Genomic DNA, 20184 nt, shown 5'->3' with positions numbered 1-20184 from the left:
CGTCCCTCGTGGGACCTCCAGGCTGCTAAGTGGGGACATGGGCAGAAGAGGGTGCTGCCTTCTCTGCGGAAACCCTGGGGCAGCGCTCTCGGAGCCTGGGAGGTGCGGAGGCGCGGCGACCCGGCCCCGGCGCAGGGCGCGTAGAGCGCAAAGGCTTCGACTCCCGGCTAGGGCGGCGGCGCGCCGGTCACTGCGCGGAGCACAGCCCCGGCGGGCGCCTCTCGGCGGGGACAGGAGGCGCGAGAGCGTGCGCGCGTGCGTGTGCGCCCCCGCCAGGCCTCGGCTCTCAGGAGGAGACTCCGCCGCGCCGCCAGCTGCGCCAGCCTATTTCCTCTCTGCAGTACTTGGGGAAAGGCGATTCTTGCCTGGGTCTTTGCAGAGGGGGCCCGCTACCCTCTGGCTACATCGATCAGTAGCCCAAGCCAGCCTCGGGTCCCAGGAACCTCCTGCAGCTGTTGGCCGGGTCCTTCCGGCTCCATCCCCGCCCCGCCCTAGCTCGCCAGCCCCGCCCCCGCTTCTCCTGGCTCTTCAGTGCGCGCCTGGCTGTGCCTCTGCGCTCCGCTCGCTCTCCCCCTCCTGGCCTCGCGTTTCTTCTCCTCTGGTCCTCGGAGTGGGGCTGCCAGGGTGGAAGAGGAAGACTGAGTCGGTAGTGAGCAAGTTCGGTCCTTGGACAACTCCCGTGCCAGGCTACCGCTGGGCTCGGCTGCAACCTGTTCCTCCCTCGCCCAAGTGCCCGCCCGCCCGCTCGCTCGCTCGCTCGCTCCCGCTCTCCCGCCCTCTCCCCGGCGCAGCCGCGGATCGCTGTTGCATGCTGATCCGGGGAGGCGGCGGCGGCGGCGGCGAGCGCTCCGGGCGGATGCTGGCACTCGGGCTTCGCGGCTCTCTGGATGCTGCTCAACTTCTCTCCCAAGCGCAGGAGCTTTGAAGTCATTTGTCCCTCTCCGGTTGGATCGACTTCTTATTTTGATATTTTGGGCGTTGCGGTTTACGCAGCAACCTCAATACCGCTCTCCCCCGCTCTCTCCCTTTCTCTCTCTCAACCTTTGGATTCGTCTGTGCTGGCAGATTTAAAGACCCAAGTCTTGGCTGTGGGATTTCTCAGATGGACTTGCGGGGGCTGGCGTTATAAAGCATGTCACCATAACCTCGTCCTTGTCTTTTTTTTTTTTTTTGAAAAGTTCTTTTGTTTTCATTTTCCCCCTCCCCCCACCAATAAATTACCAAACTGTTACCTAGCGGGCCGGTGCCTGCCTCTCTCCCAGAACTAGGTGGTGCGTCTGCCAGAAGAGGAGCTATGTTTGAAGAGCAGCCTACTCCACCCGTCTCCTCTCCAGTCCCTGAACGCCACCACACACTGGCATTTTGAAAAAAAAAAATTGCCTCCAGAAACTGAGCACACCCAAGCTCTTCCCCCCTTTTTTTCCTCCTTGAGGAATGGAGCTTCGCAGAGGTTGTATTTAGATTCAACAGTTCAGAGCGGCGGGGTTGCTGCTGCCGCCTTTCCGAAGAGCTCGCGAGGCTCCCCGGAGGCGGTGGTCCCCGTGTCCGTCCGGATGCGGCTCTGAGACTTCGTGTGTCTTTCTGCTTGTTGCTGTGTGCGGGTGTTCGGCCACGATCACCTTTGTGTGTATTCTGTCTGTTTAAACTTCAGGATGGCTCGCTTCGGGGAGGCGGTGGTCGGCAGGCCGGGGTCGGGAGATGGAGATTCGGACCAGAGCAGGAACCGGCAAGGAACCCCCGTGCCGGCCTCCGGGCCGGCGGCCGCCTACAAGCAGTCGAAAGCGCAGAGGGCGCGGACTATGGCTTTGTACAACCCTATTCCCGTCCGGCAGAACTGTTTCACCGTCAACAGATCCCTGTTCATCTTCGGAGAAGATAACATTGTCAGGAAATACGCCAAGAAGCTCATCGATTGGCCATATCCTTTCTTGCCCACCATCACTCCCCTCTCCCCCTTTGCATTTCTTCGGGTGAGGGGGGAAACCTAGCATGGAATTTGCACCCCCATTCCTTTCCTGGTGCCGATTTGCCTCTTTGCTGAAGTGCACTCTGTACTTTGGTGCACCTAAGAGGCAAGCTTGGTGCTGTAGAAACCGATGTGGGCACTAGTGTTTTGCAAGGTAAGACTTTTGGTTTTTGATATTTCCTGCGTGGAAGTCTCCAGCCTCCCTGGGTGCGTGGTGTTGTGGTGTCTGCCCCTTTCGCGGCTGGGCTTTATTCGGTTCTCAGCCCCCTAGTCCCTTCACAAGCTGCATAGAACGGGTTGCCCCTAATCTCTGGGTTTTCTTTCATACTCAGCCCCCGCTTTCCCTCCCTTTAAGCCATCCCCTTTGCCCCCATCCCCACCAGCCGGGAAGACACCTACACTATCTGCTTGTAGGAAAGTCAAGACTCCATGAGGGCATTTATCAGTTCAGAAGCTTCAAGAGCTCTGAGCCAAAACCCTGTAGACAAGTTGACAAATGGATAAATAACGCAGGCGTTTGGCTTGGGACCCAGCTAACTCTGCTGGGGACTGAGTTTAAGTTCCACTGGAAATGGAGCGAATGAGCATGTCAGGGGAGGCAATCTCTAATGACACGGCCCAAACAACGCAGAGTTCGGGCTCTCTTCTCAGCCATGAAAGAGCAGCTCATCAGGGCCCATCCCTTCCTTAGTCCTGGGTTGGGTACTCCTGCCTCTTACTGCTTCACCAGCTGAGTGAGTGATTCGATAGTGTCCAGGATCCAGGCAGATCTGCTGGGCCTGAATTCATCAGCGGGGTGCTGCATCAGCTGAGCCCAGAGGTGTGCAAGCAGTCTGTCTGTCCCTAGTTCCAGAGGAACTGCTCTCCACAAAGAGCTGGTGGGGGGGAATCTCCGATGGTAACGGTGTCAGGGTGAACGGGCATAGAGGGAGGTTCTTTGCAGGTTTAATGAAGCGCACCAAATGTGGGCTGCTGATTAGGCATCTCACTGCCTCGTTCTTCACTAAGAATATGGGCGTCTGGCAAGGTCTCTACGAATTGGGGGCTGCTGGATGGTGAGGGGGATGAGTAGGGAGCAGGCCCGTGGGATGGTGTTATATATGGGGGTAGGCTTGGAGACATGGGACTTTGATGCCTGTGGAGAGAGATTTCTTGGGAGGGATGCACCTGCAAAAGAGGCCACTCCTCTTCTTCCCGATCCTCCCTCCTCCCCACCCCCACCCTCCAGGTGTGCAGCAGGGAGACAGCTGGAGCCACGCTGGGTCTCTAGTAGCAGCGAGGCTCGTGGCTCACTCCCCTCGGGGCCTGGGCATCTCCCTGCTACCCCCACCCTAGTCTCTGGCCTTCCCCTCTTTCCTCCCTAGTTCCCTGCCTCAGCAGCATGGCGATTGGCTGGCTCGTGGTGCTTCTAGGCAGTACCCCTCATTAGAAACGGAGGAGCATCTCTAGGCAGATATTTTTCCTGCTGCTGCTCGAATCCTCCCACAGCCCCCGCTGGCTGGGCTTCTTCTCTCCTTCTCCCTGCACTCCCCTCCCTCCCCTACCCGCACAGAGTGACCCTGGGGCCAAACAGTACCAGAGTGAAACCTGCCTAGGGTGTGGGGGACTGGGGAGGGGGAAGGGTCCGGTCCCTACAGTCCCGCCCGCCGGTGCGCTGCACAAAGCGACAGCTCTCATTGTGTTTTTCGTGCTGCGGCTGCGAACACTGCTCTAGTCAGGTCCCTACAGATTTCTTCAGCGGCACCCCCTTCCCCGCCCGCCCATCTTCTACAGTTCTCTAAAATTTCCCACCCACCAGGTGCTGCCTCTCTTAGGGGCCTGTTTACCTAGACAGGCGCCCTCCCGTTTCCCGGCGGTAGACAAAGCCGCCCAGCCACCGCGCGGGTGGCAGAGTGTGCCCGCAGCCAGCGTTGGTACCTCGGACAGCGCCACCGAAACTGCCCCGCGGCCTGGGCGCCACCGTCCCCGGGTTCAGCACCTCGGGCACTTCCGGCCGGGCCCAGGCTCCCGGGCGGGGAAATTAAGCACGTTTCCTACCCCACGCGTTCGCCGCTGTTCACGTTTTCTCTTCCCCTGCAAAAACGCCGCCTTTCTAGCAGGAGTTGCGAGCGGCGCAAGGTGCGACTGTGGGTTTCACCGCGCTCTTTCCTTGTCTTCGACCAGAATGCACCAAAGGGACTCAAAGGAGAGACGAGGGAGTTGATTTCGGCATCCTACTCAGTGCCTTGGCCTTGAGCCCCGTCCCAGTGGTCTCTTCCATCCCCATAGTTGGAAGTTTCGCAGTGCTTCTACAGCATGTAGGCTGTTAGTGTTTGGAGAGCATCTGCTAAGGTGTGTAGTGGAGCCCTGTTCGCAGATTTAAAATACACCATGTTTGCTCTTTATTCCTGGCTGTACAATGTAATTGACTAATATCTATTCCCTCTGGTGGTGACCACGTGGACACATTGCGCTTCTGTGGGTTCTGCGTTTGCTCTAATACCGCGTATAAGTTCCTCGTCTCACCGCTCTTCCTTTCTAATTCCTTTCTGGAATTATATTCCTTTTTCTTACTGGGAGTCAGTGTGAGCACTGGTTACCAGTAAAGCTTGGGAGCTAAGCTGTCTGGGTTCAAATCTCAGTTCCTTCCCCAGCTCTGTGACCTTGAAAAGTTACTTCATTTCTCTGTGACTCAGTTTCCTTATCTGTAAAATAAGGGTGGTAATAATGAGTTACTGGGAGAATTAAATGAATTAATATATGTCAGCTTCCTAGAACACCGCCTAATTTCCTGTAAACACTAGCTATTATTATTAATAGAGTCCTTCAGAAATTGCAGCATACCAGAAGGGAGGGATCTTAGTTCTAGGTGAACGAAGTCTTCTAGGCTTTTGTCTCCCACAGACAGCAAAGACCAGCATCACCTGGAGGCTTGTTAAAAATTCAGAATCCCGGATACAGAGAAGAAACCAGTGGTTTCCACAAGGGAGAGGGGCAGGGGGAGGGGCAAAATAGGTGAAGGGGCTTAAGAGGTACAAACCAGCAGTTATAGTATAAATAAGTCACAGGGATGTAATGTACAGCACAGGGACTATAGTCTATGTTTTATAATAACTTTGTATGGCATGTAATCTATAAAAATATCGAATCACTATGTTGTGCACCTGAAACTAATATAATATTGTAACTCAATTATACTTCAATTAAAAACAAATTCAGAATCCTGAGCCACACTTCAGATTTACTAAATCAGAATCTGCATTTTAATAAGATCCTCAGGTGATTAGTATGCCCGTTCACGTCTGGGAAGCACTTCTGTGCTCTACGTAAGGGCCAGATTTTCACAGAAAGGAAGGTTCAGGACACATGTCAGGACCTGTTTTGAACTGTCATGTTCATATGCAACATGCTTGAGGATTTTGATTATTCATGTAGTACACTTTTTGAGATGTCTACGTCTTTTATTGGCTGCAAAAAGTCACTGTAGAACTAGGGGGATAGTATGTACTTCTGTGTGCTGTGTTAGGGGTCTCTGAACACCACATAATACTGGTCTTTAATCAGATTAGGCTGAAAAGATCCGTTAAATAGAAGGAATGATTTAGTTTATACTTGCCACTCTCTGACTTGGCTGGGGGTGGTGATACCTCATCCAGTTATTAACAGGGAAGGTCTCGTTCTTATGGGAAGAAATGCATAGGATAACCTAGATTTGGCAAGAAAAATGGTGGCAAGTCAACAGCCCACTCTGAATGTGTTTCATTTTTCTTGGAAGCTACATCTGCACAGGGAGATAATTTTATTTTCTTATGGCACTCTCTTCTGCAGTGGATGCCATAACCTTTTTGAAAATGCTAATCTGATTTAAAATGTGGTATTACATTTTATATGATTCCTCTTTTTCTTTTTCCCTCATCTAATAGATCTAACAAAAGGGTTCTCTTTTTCTCAGGGAATTGGCTGCTGTGCATGTCACCCCGCGTTCACTGTGTCATAAGCTTACTGGCTCTAACCCTTCTGTGCCCAGGCCCAGTTGCCCTGTGGATCTACAGGGTCTCCCTCATGGTTTGTGAGATGTTCCCCACACGTTTGCACTTTTCCAGGTTAGAGGATGCAGAGAAGAAGGGAAGAAATGGCATGTCTGACTTTGTGCCATTGATGGGCAGTGGGAGATTTCTCCCCCACTGATGGTGTGGGTTATCTCAGCAGGGGAGCACATGTTTCATGTGGAAATGAACATGGTTTAAAGTAGGAAGATCAAATGTGTTTGTAGCCACTGAGCTGATGAAGCTCATTATAATGAACCTGTGGATATTCATTCGTGATTCCTTGTTTCAGAGAATTTCTTTACAGCCCCAGAGGACTCTGGCTTTGAGTCAGAGGTTATGTGCTTTATTGTGGAGAATTTCCTATTGTCAATTATCCATTATTTTTGGAGGATTTTGCTGAAGATTACTGAAAGCTTTAGTTCCCCAATCTCCCATTATGGCATATACTTTTCTCCTGTTTTGTTGCCTATAAACATATTGCATCGTGAAAGATAGTAGACTGTAATCCTGGCAAGAATTTCAGGTTTGATGTAACTCTAATGGCTCATGAGTCAGAGCACCTTGATTAGGACAGAGGGTGGCAGCTAACAAGAATGAAGTCTGTGATTATATCCTGTGATCAGATAATGCAGAAAGTCTTCACATCTTCTGTGTACCTGGGCACAGAGGCAGTGAAACAGATAGCGACTATAACTGGCACTGATGCTGCGGGATAAAGGTCTTCATTTTCTGAGTGTCCCAGGACAATCTCCATGTTGCCTAGTGGCTTTGCCCTTGAAATAAGGTGTGAGAAGTGTTTCCTCCAGAAACCAGGCTAGGACTTGTTGTGGGGACCAGTTGTAATTGGGATGCAGCCTGGAAAGCGAGTTGGAGTGAAGGAGTTTGACAGAAATGAAATGACTTGAGGATGGAGACAAAAATATCTTGGATGTGATAGTTTTGTCTGTTGGTTTGCATGTCATTATTTCCCCCACTTCTCTCCACTTGCTTTTCCTGCGCTAGGTGCAGGGCACACTATGAATTAAAGGAGGAGGAGGAAGAAAATAACGAGAACAGGCCTTCTTTTTTTTTTTAACATCTTTATTGGAGTATAATTGCTTTACAATGGTGTGTTAGTTTCTCTTTATAACAAAGTGAATCAGTTATACATATACATATGTTCCCATATCTCTTCCCTCTTGCATCTCCCTCCCTCCCACCCTCCCTATCCCACCCCTCTAGGTGGTCACAAACCAGGCCTTCTTTTTATCTTCTTTTGAAAGATCCAGACTCTGGGATTAGTAGCTCGATCCAGAATTGCTTATCTCTTTTTAGCTGCTGCTGTACAAAATGTAGGTGTTTTTTTCCCCCCTCAAACTCTGCTGCATTTCCCCCCCCTTTATAGGAACATCTGGTTTCTTTCCATTTTCATATTCTTAGTTGAAATAAAATGCAGTCAAGATGTGCAAAACTCTCAGAACTCTTGCAGACTCTTTGGCTCTCTGTGTTCTATCATGTCATCAGTAGCCTCCCTCTTGTCATCTGCAGGGCTGCCTGGGAGGCTGCAGCTCCCCAAGGCCAGCATGTGGTCCAGCCCATCAGAGGCAACTGTGCTGATCTAATTTTGTTTATCACTGACCACTAATACGTTAAAAGGGGGAACCTATACGTGACTGTAATTAATACCCTTTTATTCATGAGAGACCAGGTCCTTTTCTTCACTTTCTCTTTCTGCCCAGTCCTCCGCCCTTTTCATCTTTCTATATTTCTCCCTCTCATTTTTAGGTTCAGCCTTTGTGAATAATTCATTATATGTGTGGGTTTTTCCTAGGCTTTTTGGAAAAGGAAGGTTATTCATCTTCTTCTTGGTTATGAGCAAGATCTCTTGCAGAGGGCCAACTTCACAAATCAACTCTTTTCTCTAAGTCCTCTATATTTTTGCAGTGGGATTGGGACACATGAGAAAGGTAGCTGGGGGAAGAATCTTTTTTTTTTTTTTTTTTGCGGTACGCGGGCCTCTCACTGCCGTGGCCTCTCCCACTGCGGAGCACAGGCTCCGGACGCGCAGGCTCAGCGGCCATGGCTCACGGGCCCAGCCGCTCCACGGCATGTGGGATCCTCCTGGACCAGGGCACGAACCTGTGTGTCCCCTGCACCGGCAGGTGGACTCTCAACCACTGCGCCACCAGGGAAGCCCGGGAAGAATCTTTTTAAATCGTTTTTTTCTTGCTGCTTTTGTTATGATTGCCTCCTACCCAGTCCTGTTACATTTGGGTGCCCCATCAGTTTGCAGCCATTCCCCTCCTGTATTCAGAGAACATGGTTAACTAGAAGATATTTATGTCCCCAAGCGCTTGTCACTCTGAATCCTTTCATCCTCCTAGGTCTTCATGCTGATAAATGCTGAGCCACTGAGCTAAGAAGCAGGCTTCTGTAACTGCTTCGTTTCAAATTCCAGTGTGAATTCACATAGGATTGGAGTGGGGAGTGGGGAGCAGACACTTAAATTAGTGTATCACGTCCCCCATCACCATGTGACTTCTAAAGCAGTCCTTTCAAAGAAGGATAAAAATGCCAGGGACCTCTATCAACGCTTCTCTTCCCAAACATTCTAAACCTACGCAGAGAGGGCCGGTGGAGGTTCACCAGCCCCGTTGCCAGCATTGCCCTTAATTAAGGACGGAAAGTACAGCACAGAGTTTTTAGGTTCCTCCGACCGAGCGCTCTCTTATGCGTTAAGCCTACTTCAGGGTGCTGTCTATGGTGTATTTTTGGTCACTGAGCACCCCAAGAATGTTTACTGAGTTTTACATTCCCCACATCTTTGGCCAGTCTTTGGCTATAAACTCTTAACCCTGTTTATGAGCCCCTATGTCCCCATCTCTGGAAAGCAAGGAGCAGCTAGAAGGTATATCCTTAAGAGGCAGAAATGGGCCAGATTAAGGAGAACAGCACTGAATGACTTTAAAAAGTGTCTGTTATCTAATCCATACCCCACCCTGTCCCTGGCAATGCAGTGGGTTATCCCTTAGGGGTTTCTTTCTTTTTTTTTTTTTTTTTTTTTTTTTACAGCTTTATTGGAGTATAATTGCTTTACAATGGTGTGTTAGTTTCTGCTTTATAACAAAGTGAATCAGTTATTGTATTTTGAGTTCCAAGTTTGTAGGACTGAACAGTTCCACTCTCAGCCTTTTTGAATTTTTTTTGTTTTGTTTTAAGGCCTGCAATGAATCCATTTGTAAAGTAGTTCATCCCAGAGGCAGGTGGGCGGGGCTTGGGGATGTAACTCCAGGCTAGGCTCCAGCTCTAGGCTCCTGTGGTCCAGCCAAGTGAGCGGCTTCAGGGAGGGCCCCTCCTGTGTGGCCTTTGTGCCTGTAGGTGGCTGATTTGAATCTCTGTTGCAACTCTGCATAATTTTGAGGCTTTTTTTTTGGGTGGGGGGCTGCATTTTTCCTGCATCTGTTTCGCCTCATCTCTGGAGAATTTGGAAAGCCTGTTTCAGATGTATGTACTGGCTTTCTAAAGGCTTGTGTCATTAAAGCCAGAAGGTGGCGGTGGAGTGGGGTGTCTTTTTTTTTTCCCTCTTCCCCTTTAGGGGAGATGAAAAGGATGTGGCCAAACAGTGGGTAACAGGTTAGAGGGGAGAAGTGCTCTGGTCAGTGTCAGGAACTGAGGCTTGCCAGTAATCAGAGTCTGGTATCATTTCCGTAGCCAAGATGCAGGGGGCTGGGAGTGGCCTCAGGGACCCAGAGGAGAGCCTCTGCACACCAGCGTGAGGAGGAAGTTCATGCTCTCAAGTCTTTCCCAGCCTTCAGCTCAGTTGGAGGTTTGAAGTGTTGCAAACTTTCTGTACCTCTTTCTCAATTTCCACACCTCATGGTCATGGGGCTGGTCGGAGTCAAAAAGCATGAAATGGATTTTCAGCAGTCACTCACTGACGTCCTGGCAATTTCCAGCTGTGCGCTATTGGGAACTGTTTTGCTACTGCTCTGTCAGGGATGTTCCTTGCCAGCAGGTGATTGCTGTCAGCACCAAGGCTAATTCCTCATTTAACTTCTTTGTGTTGAAGTCATGCATATGGACTCTGTCTGTTTCATCTCTACCGTTAGTCTTCAAGCTTCGTTGTGTCTCAGAATCTCCTGAAGGGCTTGTTAAAATACAGATTACTGGACGTCAGTCCTGGAGTTTCTGACTTCATTGGTCTGAAGTAGAGCCTGAGAATTTGCATTTGTCACAAGTTCTCAGGGGACACTGATGCTGCTGGCCCTGGAACCGTACTTTGAGAACCACTGCTATGCCTGGCAGTGCCTTTAGAGAAGACCAGTCTTACAAAGCGCCCATCCTAAACCTCTCTCTCTCTCATATAACAGCCTGGAGCCTTGCTGTTAACAGGGGTTTTTTGGGTTCAGGTAGTGAGTCTTTGAGACTTTCTTTACCAAAATACAGATGATCTTGGGAGCAGAGACATAGTAAGCTAGTATATGACATTATCAACTTAGAGTTAGTTCTTATTCTTTCTGGGCTTATAATTGAGAGCAGGCTGTTCTGAGAATAGGCAAAGGACATGCCCATTTAATTCCAGCACCTAGCACAATGCTGGCACTTGGTGAGCATTCAGTAAACTGTTGTTAAATGATCGAATTAATCAGTTGCTATTGATTAAAACCACAAGCATTGGTGAAGTGCCTGTTATGTGTCTAGTGTTGCACTGACTGGGGCCTGTAGGACCAGGCATAGCCTTAGTAGGGGAAGAGGAGAATGCTAGGAGGTGGTGAGGGCACTGGATGGCTGGCAGGGGATTGAAAGGTCATTACATGGGAATTTGGAGGTTGGAAAGTAGCTTCACCTACTTTAGAACCTTGCTAAGGGGTCGCTCTCGTTTCTATAATATCCAGCACAGGCTGTGCAGAAAGTACATGGTGTCTGTTGTTATCGGGCATTTGGTTGTACAAAACTGTTTATTAATTGGCACCCAGAGATCTATGGTTTAATGACAATCGACATTTATACTGGTGGCCCCTAGGTACCGCAAAATGCTGTAGTGCTTTCTGAATATGATGACCAATGAAGCATTCGTTACATTATGTCAACATGGTTTGAATGGTGTGTGTACTTTATTGTATTCAGAGCTGCTGCAAAGTATAATCCATATTGATTATATAAAGTAGCTCTTTATCACTTTTTTGTTAAATTAACCAAAATCTTCTTCTCCAGCTACACCGGATAACAGAGGAATTTCTGCATTGTTCTAGAAATGAGTCCTTTCAACTCTAGTAATACTGTAGGACCTGGAGATGGATCCTGGTACAGTTGTCATAATGTCAGGTGGTGGTTAGAACAAAGTCATTATTTTTTAAATAGCTCAGCAAGCTTTAGATTTAGTGGGCAAGTTCTCCACCTGACAAGCTGGCACTGCATGTAACTGGGTGTGCTTGGTTCTGTGGGCTTACATTGAAAATGAACCACCAAGATTTCCAAGAGGGTCTCCAATAGGCATCTCAGCAAGAGGTTGACAGGTGACACCTTCTCCAACTTGATTGAATTACCCGACTTTTGTGCTTTGGACTGTTCCATGCTCTTTTATACTCCCATCTCATTTCTCCTTGATCAAGATCAGAGGATGTTTGGTTTGAAACTGTTCATTTCAGGGTGATGGTCTTTAGATGCTTAAGGCTATGGAACTTGAGAGTTGGGACTGACCTGAACGACTGTGTAGATGACATCTAGGTGACTCTTCTTGGAGTATGGGGACAGTTACATCCTTCTGGTACAGTGTTTTCTTGCTTTCTATATCGGGATAACAAATCCTATTACAATCCAAGTGATGCTGTGGACCCCTCTTTCCTGAAAAATACACATACAATTTTGCATTAAATTTCATGGAGGGGCGGTCCATGGATGACAATTTTAAAATGCTAACTATGTTAGAAAATTCCCACATTCTGGGATGTTGGGTTGCTGGGCCATCAGGAATAGGGACTCCCAACCCAACAATGTATCTTTCAGGTACAAGTATGACAGGACTTCACGTGGAAGAGCTACAGATAAATTTGTTTGTGGGAGTGCATCAGCCATGCTACCATGATGAAACATAAGCATTCTAACTAAAGAGCATTAAGTCAATACTGAAACTCTTTCTCCATCACCCTGATAGATGGCCATCAGGCTTCTAGTGTCAGGGTGCTCTTCCATTATTAGAAAACTTAAAGTGTAGGAAGTTGAAATATTCCTCCTTATAGTGTCCACCCATTTGTTTGTTTTTCTGCTGTTTCTGTTCTGTAAAGCAACACAGACCGAATCTACTTCTTGTTCGCTTAATGGTACTATGGTACTGAGCAGTGCTGTTGGCTAGAACTTTCTGTGATGATGGATATGTTTTCATCTGTGCTGTCCAGTGCTGTAGCTGCTAGCCACATGTGGCTCTTGAGCACTTGATATGTGGCTATCGTGACCGAGTGTTAAGTTTTAAATTTTATTTCATTTTAATTAATTCAAATTTAAATAGCCACATATGGCTAGTAGCTACAGTACAGGGAAGCAGAAGTAGAGAGGCTAGATAGAGTCAGAAAGTCTGAGTTCCTGTCTGGGTTCTGTTCTTTGTTTGCTTTGTAACTGGACAATGTTCCCCTAGCTTGTTGCGCAGGGCTTCTTGTGATCCCCTCTGCACATGGCACCAACCTGTCTCAACTGCCATGATGCCCTGCTTTCCAGCTGTTCCAGTGGGCCGCTTGAAGGGACCATCCTCTCCCAGGCCTCCATGCCTGCGTACTTGCTGCTCCCTCTGCCTGGAATGTTTTCTCTCTCCCCCCGACTTCCTGGCTTTAAGACTGTACTCAGAGGTCATTTCCTCCATGAAGCCTTCTTGATTTCTCTCAGCAGAGTAAGGCCAACTCCCTCCTTCTGGCTCCCATATGCCACCTCATTTATTACTTTCTTATAACACTCACTTACCACATAGCTTTAGTGTTGGTTTAAAATCCCTACAAGCGAAGGGCCATTATCTATAAGTTTTTAAATTACTGGAACTTAGAACAGTGCTTACTAACATTGGCATTTAACACACTTATCTATCTATCTATTTATTTATTTATACTATATTTTTGGCTGTGTTGGGTCTTTGTTGCTGCACTTGGGCTTTCTCTAGTTGCGGCGAGCAGGGGCTACTCTTCGTTGTGGTGTGTGGGCTCTAGGCCCGTGGGCTTCAGTAGTTGTGGCACATGGGCTCAGTAGTTGTGGCTCGCGGGCTCTAGAGCGCAGGCTCCGTAGTTGTGGCGCACGGGCTTAGTCACTTCGCGGCATGTGGGATCTTCCCGGACCAGGGCTCGAACCTGTGTCCCCTGCATTGGCAGGCAGACTCTTATCCACTGTGCCACCAGGGAAGTCCCCATTTATTTAAATTAAAATAATTTTTTAAAGTTTTTTTTTTCTGTGAAGAAATGGCATTCTGACTTGACTTGAGATTGTAGTCAGCTTAAAACCTTGGATCTTTTACTATGAATTGATGACAGAGTTAATTTTCCCTCGAACTGTTCTCATTCAATTTAATTTTTGAATGTGAATTCAGGACTCCATGTTTATTTCAAGTACATTTTATCTCCTTGCTTTTGGTCCAGCAGTCCATCCTGTAGACATCCTTTTCAAGTGGGGACAGGGAACTAACATTCACTGAGCATCCATAAACTTCAGACTCCATACATATTATTATCCACATTTTATATGTGGGGAAACTGAGGCTAAAGAAGATTCATTCGGTTGCCCAAGGTCATCACCAGTGAACTTGAGCCCTGGTGGTCTGACTCCAAAGCTTCGGTGGTTTCCATTGCACATTGTCTCTAGACCCTGCTGTTTAGTGGGCATGCTCTTTACCCTGAGGGCTACATCAGCTGAAGACTGGATAGGCATGTGCTTTATGCTTTCATTCAAGTAATTGATAGAAATATGGTTAGAACTGGGGACCTCCCTTCTGCTTACTACTAGTGCATTGGTAAGTGCTCATCGACTGTTCAGCTTTTCTCACATTTCCTGAACGGTGCTTTAGCCAGGTGTTAGCCCTCCATTTTGCCTGTAAGGATATTGTGCGAGATATCCTTGTCACATGCTTTGCTGAAATCAATACACACTTTTATGCCTATTTCACGCCTTTGTTAGGCCAGGATATAGCATCTTGCTTTCTCCAAAGTCCGCACTGTGTGTCATTTTCAGAGACTTGCTTAGACAGTATTTTATTTCTTTACTGGACAGTTGAAGTTGAAGTGATCGTAGGAGTTGAAGTGATATTAGACGTCAGGTAGTCCAGTGCCCAGCTGATGAAAACTTCACCTTAGGGTTTAGGATTTACCAGTCCCTGCTTGGAAGCATTAGAGTGTCATAGTTAAAAATGTGGCCTTTAGATTCAAATCTTGGTACCATCTCCACCACTTCCTTGCTCGTGCCTCTGGGAGTTACTTGACCTTGCTGTGCCTTAGAATTCTCAAACATAAAATGGAAATAGGAATTTTACCTATAAGGTGTATCTTGTAGGATTTTTGTGATGATCAGATGAGATGACACAATGTAAAATGTGAGAATGATGTCTGGCACATAGTAAGCCATGAATACATCTTAGTTGTTAGTATCTGGTTAATTTCAGTTGAATCAACGTTAAATTTCTGCAGCTAAGTTTTCTCCTTCTAACAATACCATTTACTTTCTCCTGACTCTTGTCGGTTGTCTAACCTGAGCACTGCCAGATGTTTATGTGACCTTGCATTGGTTTTGTAACCTCTCTGAGCCTCAGCGTCTTCAGGTGTGAGGTAGAGGTCGCCTGCCCTGCTTTGCCTCCCTTGCAAGACTGTTGTGAGGCTAGCATCATCTAATATGTATGAAAACCCTTTGTAAACATGTTAGATATTAGCACTAGTGTTAATGTCAATAGGGTTAATAAATACCCAACATTTTATTGAGTATTTACTATGTGCCAGAGTCCTGTGCTAAGTGCGTCCCATGGATTATTGCATTTATTCCTCATGACAGTTCTACAGAGATATGCATGCTTGTTTTCTACATTTCACAGCTGGGAAGATTACAGCACGGAGAGGTTAACTCATTTGCCCAAGATTACACAGCAAGTGAGACCTGGAGGCCTGGATCAGAGCCCGTGCTCTCAACCACTGCAACTAGGTGGTTTGCCCACCAGCCCTTTTTGTTTTTCTTCTCAAAGTTATTGGGTTTACATTTTAAAAGGTACATTAAAAATATCTGCATCCAAATCTGTCTTTCTTCATGGGTCTCTGATGCCAGTTTTACAGCAACATTGGCCCTGAGGACACACTTGGATTTACAATCCAGAAAAAAAATATCTGTAGGAGCAATAATGATGCAGAAGTTTTCCAGCAAACTTTTGATAAAAGCAGATGAGATATTCAAAACTATCAATTAGACAAAGTCACTCGATTTTGTTTGTACAGAAATGGTAACCACAAGTTTCAGATGGCCTGATTGATGGTGTGTGGAAGTGTCCCTCCTAGAACCCCAGCTTGGCCTCTGGGCAGGTTTTCTTCTCAGAGGTTGCCAGCCTTCTAGCTACCTCCTCCTCGTCTGTTTGGGTTTCTGGGTATTTAAAGTCTCCATCTTTGTTCTGTCAGAGAAGGGAGTCACAATGGGACTCCATGAACTGTGGATAAAACTTCTGAAAGGGTTAGAGGCATGTGGCAGAGGGGGAGCCTCCATGGCTTGGAGCCCTTGGACATTTGCATAATGAGCTTAGGGAAGGTCATCTGACCAGGATACTGGAGGGCATTTTACTTGAGGGAACTGGGCACTGATGTGGATGTGAATGGAGAACCAGGATGTACCACTTGGCTTCTGGAAACCAGGTGGAGGACTCAAAGGAAGTTAGGGAGTGGGCCTAAAGAGAAATGAAAGGAACTGCCTCTTCTTTCTGCTAACTTTGGATTGTATTTGCAAGGGAGTTTGTATTTATGAGATAACTGAGCCATATGGATGTACAAGGATGCATGTGTTCTCCTGGTCTGCTGATACGAGGAGCAGTTGAAGGGTGTGGGCTTTTCTGGAGGTGGGGTGGGTAGGTGGATGTGGTCACATGAGGAGAGGCAGTTCTGGGGGATATGGGCCCATGTAAATTCTGAGGATCTGGGCATTTTGGCAACATGATAATCCCTTCTCATCGATTGTTACGTATTTATTTATTTTTGAGATCACCATCTGCCCCTTCTCCCCCGAAGTTCTGTGGATAAGGGATGGTACATCTTCTCTGGGTAACCTCTTTCCTTGGTGATGACTAGAGAGTAACAAACAAATGCCCACCCCTGAATGTGCAGGCTCAGAAAGACTGAGCTCACTTCTGTCACAAACATCAGTAGACAGGCTCAAAGGAGCAAAGCAAGGGAATAGATTCTGGGAAATGAGAACTGTCCGACAGCTTTCCACACTTGCACTGTGGAAGAGGCTGGGTTCAGAACAACCCTGCGCAGTGATAAGGTTTATCATCCCTTTCTCTTCTCTTACCTTCATTTATTTTTATTTTCAAGTAATTATTTTCATACCATTTTACCAACATGCTGTAGAGACCATGATCCAGACCTGGAGAGTCATCCACCCCTCAGTACACATCCCTGGGAGTGTTCAGAGGAACCTAACCTTTAATAAATGCCTGTCGTGTGGCAGACACTCTGCAGTGTGCTTTAGAGCCATATTATCACTTTACCCAGAGCTGTGTGAAGTGGATATTATTGTTCTCATCTTACAGATGATTAGGCCAGGGTCACAGGTAGATGTGGTCTGAACGACTCCACTGGCGCCTCTCTTTCCACTGAACCACACTGCCTCAGGTCAGACCAGAAGAGTAGCAAGTACTCTTCCCTAACAGAACATCTTTTAGGATGACACTGTGAACTGCTTGCCTGTATCAGTAGCACCCGTTGGGTATGAGGCTAAACCCATGGAGGAGTAAAGGAGCGATAGATGGGAAAAGCACAAAGATCTCTTACCCATCGTCATGAAGTGGGTCTGAGGCAGCTTGCCCTGTGTCATTGGAATGCAAGCTTCATTTGGAAATGGGGCCCTTTGCTATTTTGTCTTTTGTCTTCACCAGAAGCTCCACTGTCAGACGTCATCACTCTGCAAAGGACTTTTGATTTGGAAGAGCCAGTTCTCCTTTTCTTTTTAATATTAGCATATCGAGTCCACTTTCTTTTTTCCAGCCCTCAAAAGGTCTGTTCTCAGCCCTCCCTTTTCCGGGGCACCCATAGTGTGAGTGGTAGTGTGGAGGAGACAACATTTATGACTTGTTTTGAACTTTCACCTTTTACTAAATGCTTCTACCTTTGCGGCTTGTTAAGGACATGGGGGCTGTGGCGACAGAGAGGCTGCAGAAAAGACTTTACTATCCCGACAGAGAGCGTAGAAAAGGCTTACAGTAGGTTTATGGAAAAGCAGCCTCAGGTTCATCTTCAGGTCACCATTTGGAGGATTCTGACTTTTTATTAACTATCTCTTAGAGGTGTTTCTAGCCAGTCCAGCTTGTCATGGAGCTTCTGCTATTGAAAATTTAGAAGTGTTTCCATTGACTTTAGACACTTGAAAGGTACTCCTAGGTGTGCCAGGACTTCTGCTTTGGGTGTTATTGTTGGATGTACTCATTAGTAGCTTCGCCAAAAGTGGCTTCTCTCAGTTGTAATAATGGGCGCTCCCCCTTTCTGTCTCACTTCCCTTCCCATCATGTTACTTATTAGCACCACAGACTAAGAGAATGTTAGAGTTACGGGGACCTAAGAGAAAGTGTAATCAAACCTTCCTTTATCTGTAAGAAAGCTGAGAGTCAGAGAGGTTAAGTGACTTGTCACTGATGTCTCAGTAAGTGACAGAGCCTGGGCTGGAACCCAGGGCTCCTGACTCTCAGTCCAGGGCTCCTTTTCTCTCTTTTTCTTTTTTTGCGGTACGCGGGCCTCTCACTGCTGTGGCCTCTCCCGTTGCGGAGCACAGGCTCCGGACGCGCAGGCTCAGTGGCCATGGCTCACGGGCCCAGCCACTCCGCGGCATATGGGATCTTCCCGGACCGGGGCACGAACCCGCGTCCCTTGCATCGACAGGCAGACTCCCCACCACTGCGCCACCAGGGAAGCCCCAGGGCTCCTTTTTATCACATTTCCTCTGTGCTGTCTTCAGTACTCTTCCTCCACTCGGCCATCATCCTTCTATCCCCTCATCCTCTTCCTGGGATGTTTTTCTCCTTTTTTTTGTTAGCAGGTATATGTTTTTAGTGTTTCTCTGGGTTGGCGCATAGGAGGCTGGATCATGATTAATAAGAAAGGACTTAATTAAGAAAAAGTAGACAAGAGAAGGAAAATTTAAGAGGCGCCGGCCAGCACAGATCCAATGAGAATGGGAAGCAGTGATTCAGAACAATGGTCGGTGTTTTCCTTTCCCAAAAATATTGCTGGAGAATGTTATGAAGTGGTAGTAATCAGTAGGCAGTGGGCTTCTACCCAGCGTAGAACCAAGATCACATCTCAGCAGGTGGGAGAATGGCTGCTGAGGCAAGCACTCATCTCAGAATGTTTTCTGGACTCTTCAGTGGTCCTGACAGAGGTAAACTATCCACACCCTACCTTAAGAGATACACTCTTGAGAACAGTCGAGTAGGGATGGAGCAGTAAACTCAGTAAGAAGATACCTTTTTTTTTTTTTAGAACTGTCAATTCAAGCCAGGAAGCTAGGGAGTTTTATTTGATGGCTGTGATAATTGGTTCCTAAGCTTTTCAGGAATCCATAGATGTTTCTAGTCCTGGCTCTGGAAAAGTCTTATTCCTGCTCTGGTTTCAGTATCTACATCTTTAAAATGAGTGTGCTGGATCTGTTAAGAGAGCTCTAAGGCACCTTTCCGTTCTTACCGAGGTGCCTCTGGGATTGTTTCCTCATTTGTTATCTCAGCTGAGTTGAGGACACCATTAGCTGTCATGGCCTCCAGCACTGAAGGCAATGTTCTTCTCCCTGGCTGCACATTGAAATCAGCCTAGGTCCTTCTAGAAATGCTGATGCCCAGATGGTAGCTGAGACAAATTAAATCAGGATTTCTACAGATGGAATATCCATATCCTTCATTTTTAAAAGCTTCCCGGGTGATTCTACTGTGTAGTAAAGGCTGAGATCCACTCATCTTCCAGAATAAGAGGTGAGCCTTTACCTGATTTGTTTCCTTGGATTGTGCTTTTAATCATGTGTGTTGGTAGGTTCCTCTCAGTTCTCTTACAGGCTACGGTGATGTAGCAGGAGCCCCCTGGGTCTCCCGGAATTCAACCTGAGAGAATGGGATGATTAATTCTTATGTTTCATGGTGCTGGCAAACTATTCACCTGTGGCTGCTTCTGGCACACATCCCGCCACACAGGTACCAGCCTTCTGTGATACGGGTGATGCTTCAGACTTCATGAAGGCAGGTCCAGCTAAGAGAGCAACTTGAGTCTAAGGGACAGGGGGAGTCATGCTGACCCGTGAGGCCCTTGAGCAAGAGACCGAAGACTCATTGACTTTTCTTCCTTCCCATTTGTTAACTCTTATGCATAGGAGGGTTGATCCAGCTCAACTGCTATCAAATACAGGAATCTCTTCCTTAATATCCTCGATGGTCTCCCAGAGACATGGAACTTACAGTAAGTGGTGTGTGGACCTGGCTAGTCCCAGCGTGTGGGTTTCAACTGTGTGTATCTCTTCCCAACTCCATGTGCATTGGTGTCAAGTTGGTAGCCTCAGTCGCCACGGAGACAGTCTTTACACTCCAGAAATTGACACACGCTACACATCAGGGCTTTTCTCTCTTCAGAGAGGCTGGTTGTTAAACATCTATTCGTACAACAGTTAGTTTACTACTTAACAGAATAGTCCATTCACTTGTGGAACCGTGGAACTTCTCTGTATTGCCGCAGATCTGCCTTTGGGTGGGCACTGCACCCAGTGGTCTCAGCCTTGCCCTTCGGAATAACTTAGACGACATCAAAGCCCCCTCCGACAAGCTAGCCCTTCAGATATTTGAAAACAGCTGTGATGTCTCTCTCAAGTCTTCCCTTTCCAAGCTGAGTACCCTTAGTGTGTTCAGCGTTTTTCTCATGTGGTTTGGAGGCTCAATAGGTGTCTTTGAATATTGGGGTGCAGTTGCAGGGTTTTTAGAGGAAAACGAAAACTTCTCCCAGAGATGACCTGTGGACTTTTTCACAA

At 47.4% G+C, this 20184-nt stretch overlaps 1 protein-coding gene across 3 annotated transcripts in view; it reads left to right on the top strand.

Annotated features, from left to right (window-relative positions):
* Positions 1 to 1651: 1651 nt before the first annotated feature.
* CACNA1E (calcium voltage-gated channel subunit alpha1 E) overlaps positions 1652 to 20184 on the top strand; it is a gene marked incomplete at both ends in the record, with an annotated part of 301265 nt that continues 282732 nt past the window's right edge. For 2 of the 3 annotated variants that reach the window (XM_079696523.1, XM_079696522.1), the window contains one exon: positions 1653 to 1918. In XM_079696523.1, the coding sequence (XP_079552649.1) occupies positions 1653 to 1918 (266 nt within the window). Of the gene's footprint in view, positions 1919 to 20184 lie in introns of all 3 variants that reach the window. The other variant, XM_079696521.1, reaches the window with a different exon arrangement.

The sequence above is a fragment of the Hyperoodon ampullatus genome (assembly GCF_949752795.1).
Source record: "Hyperoodon ampullatus genome assembly, chromosome: 2".
In the NCBI taxonomy this organism is placed as follows: Eukaryota; Metazoa; Chordata; class Mammalia; order Artiodactyla; family Ziphiidae; genus Hyperoodon; species Hyperoodon ampullatus.
Note: the sequence above shows the minus strand (reverse complement) of the source record. Positions and strands in the feature narration are given on the sequence as shown.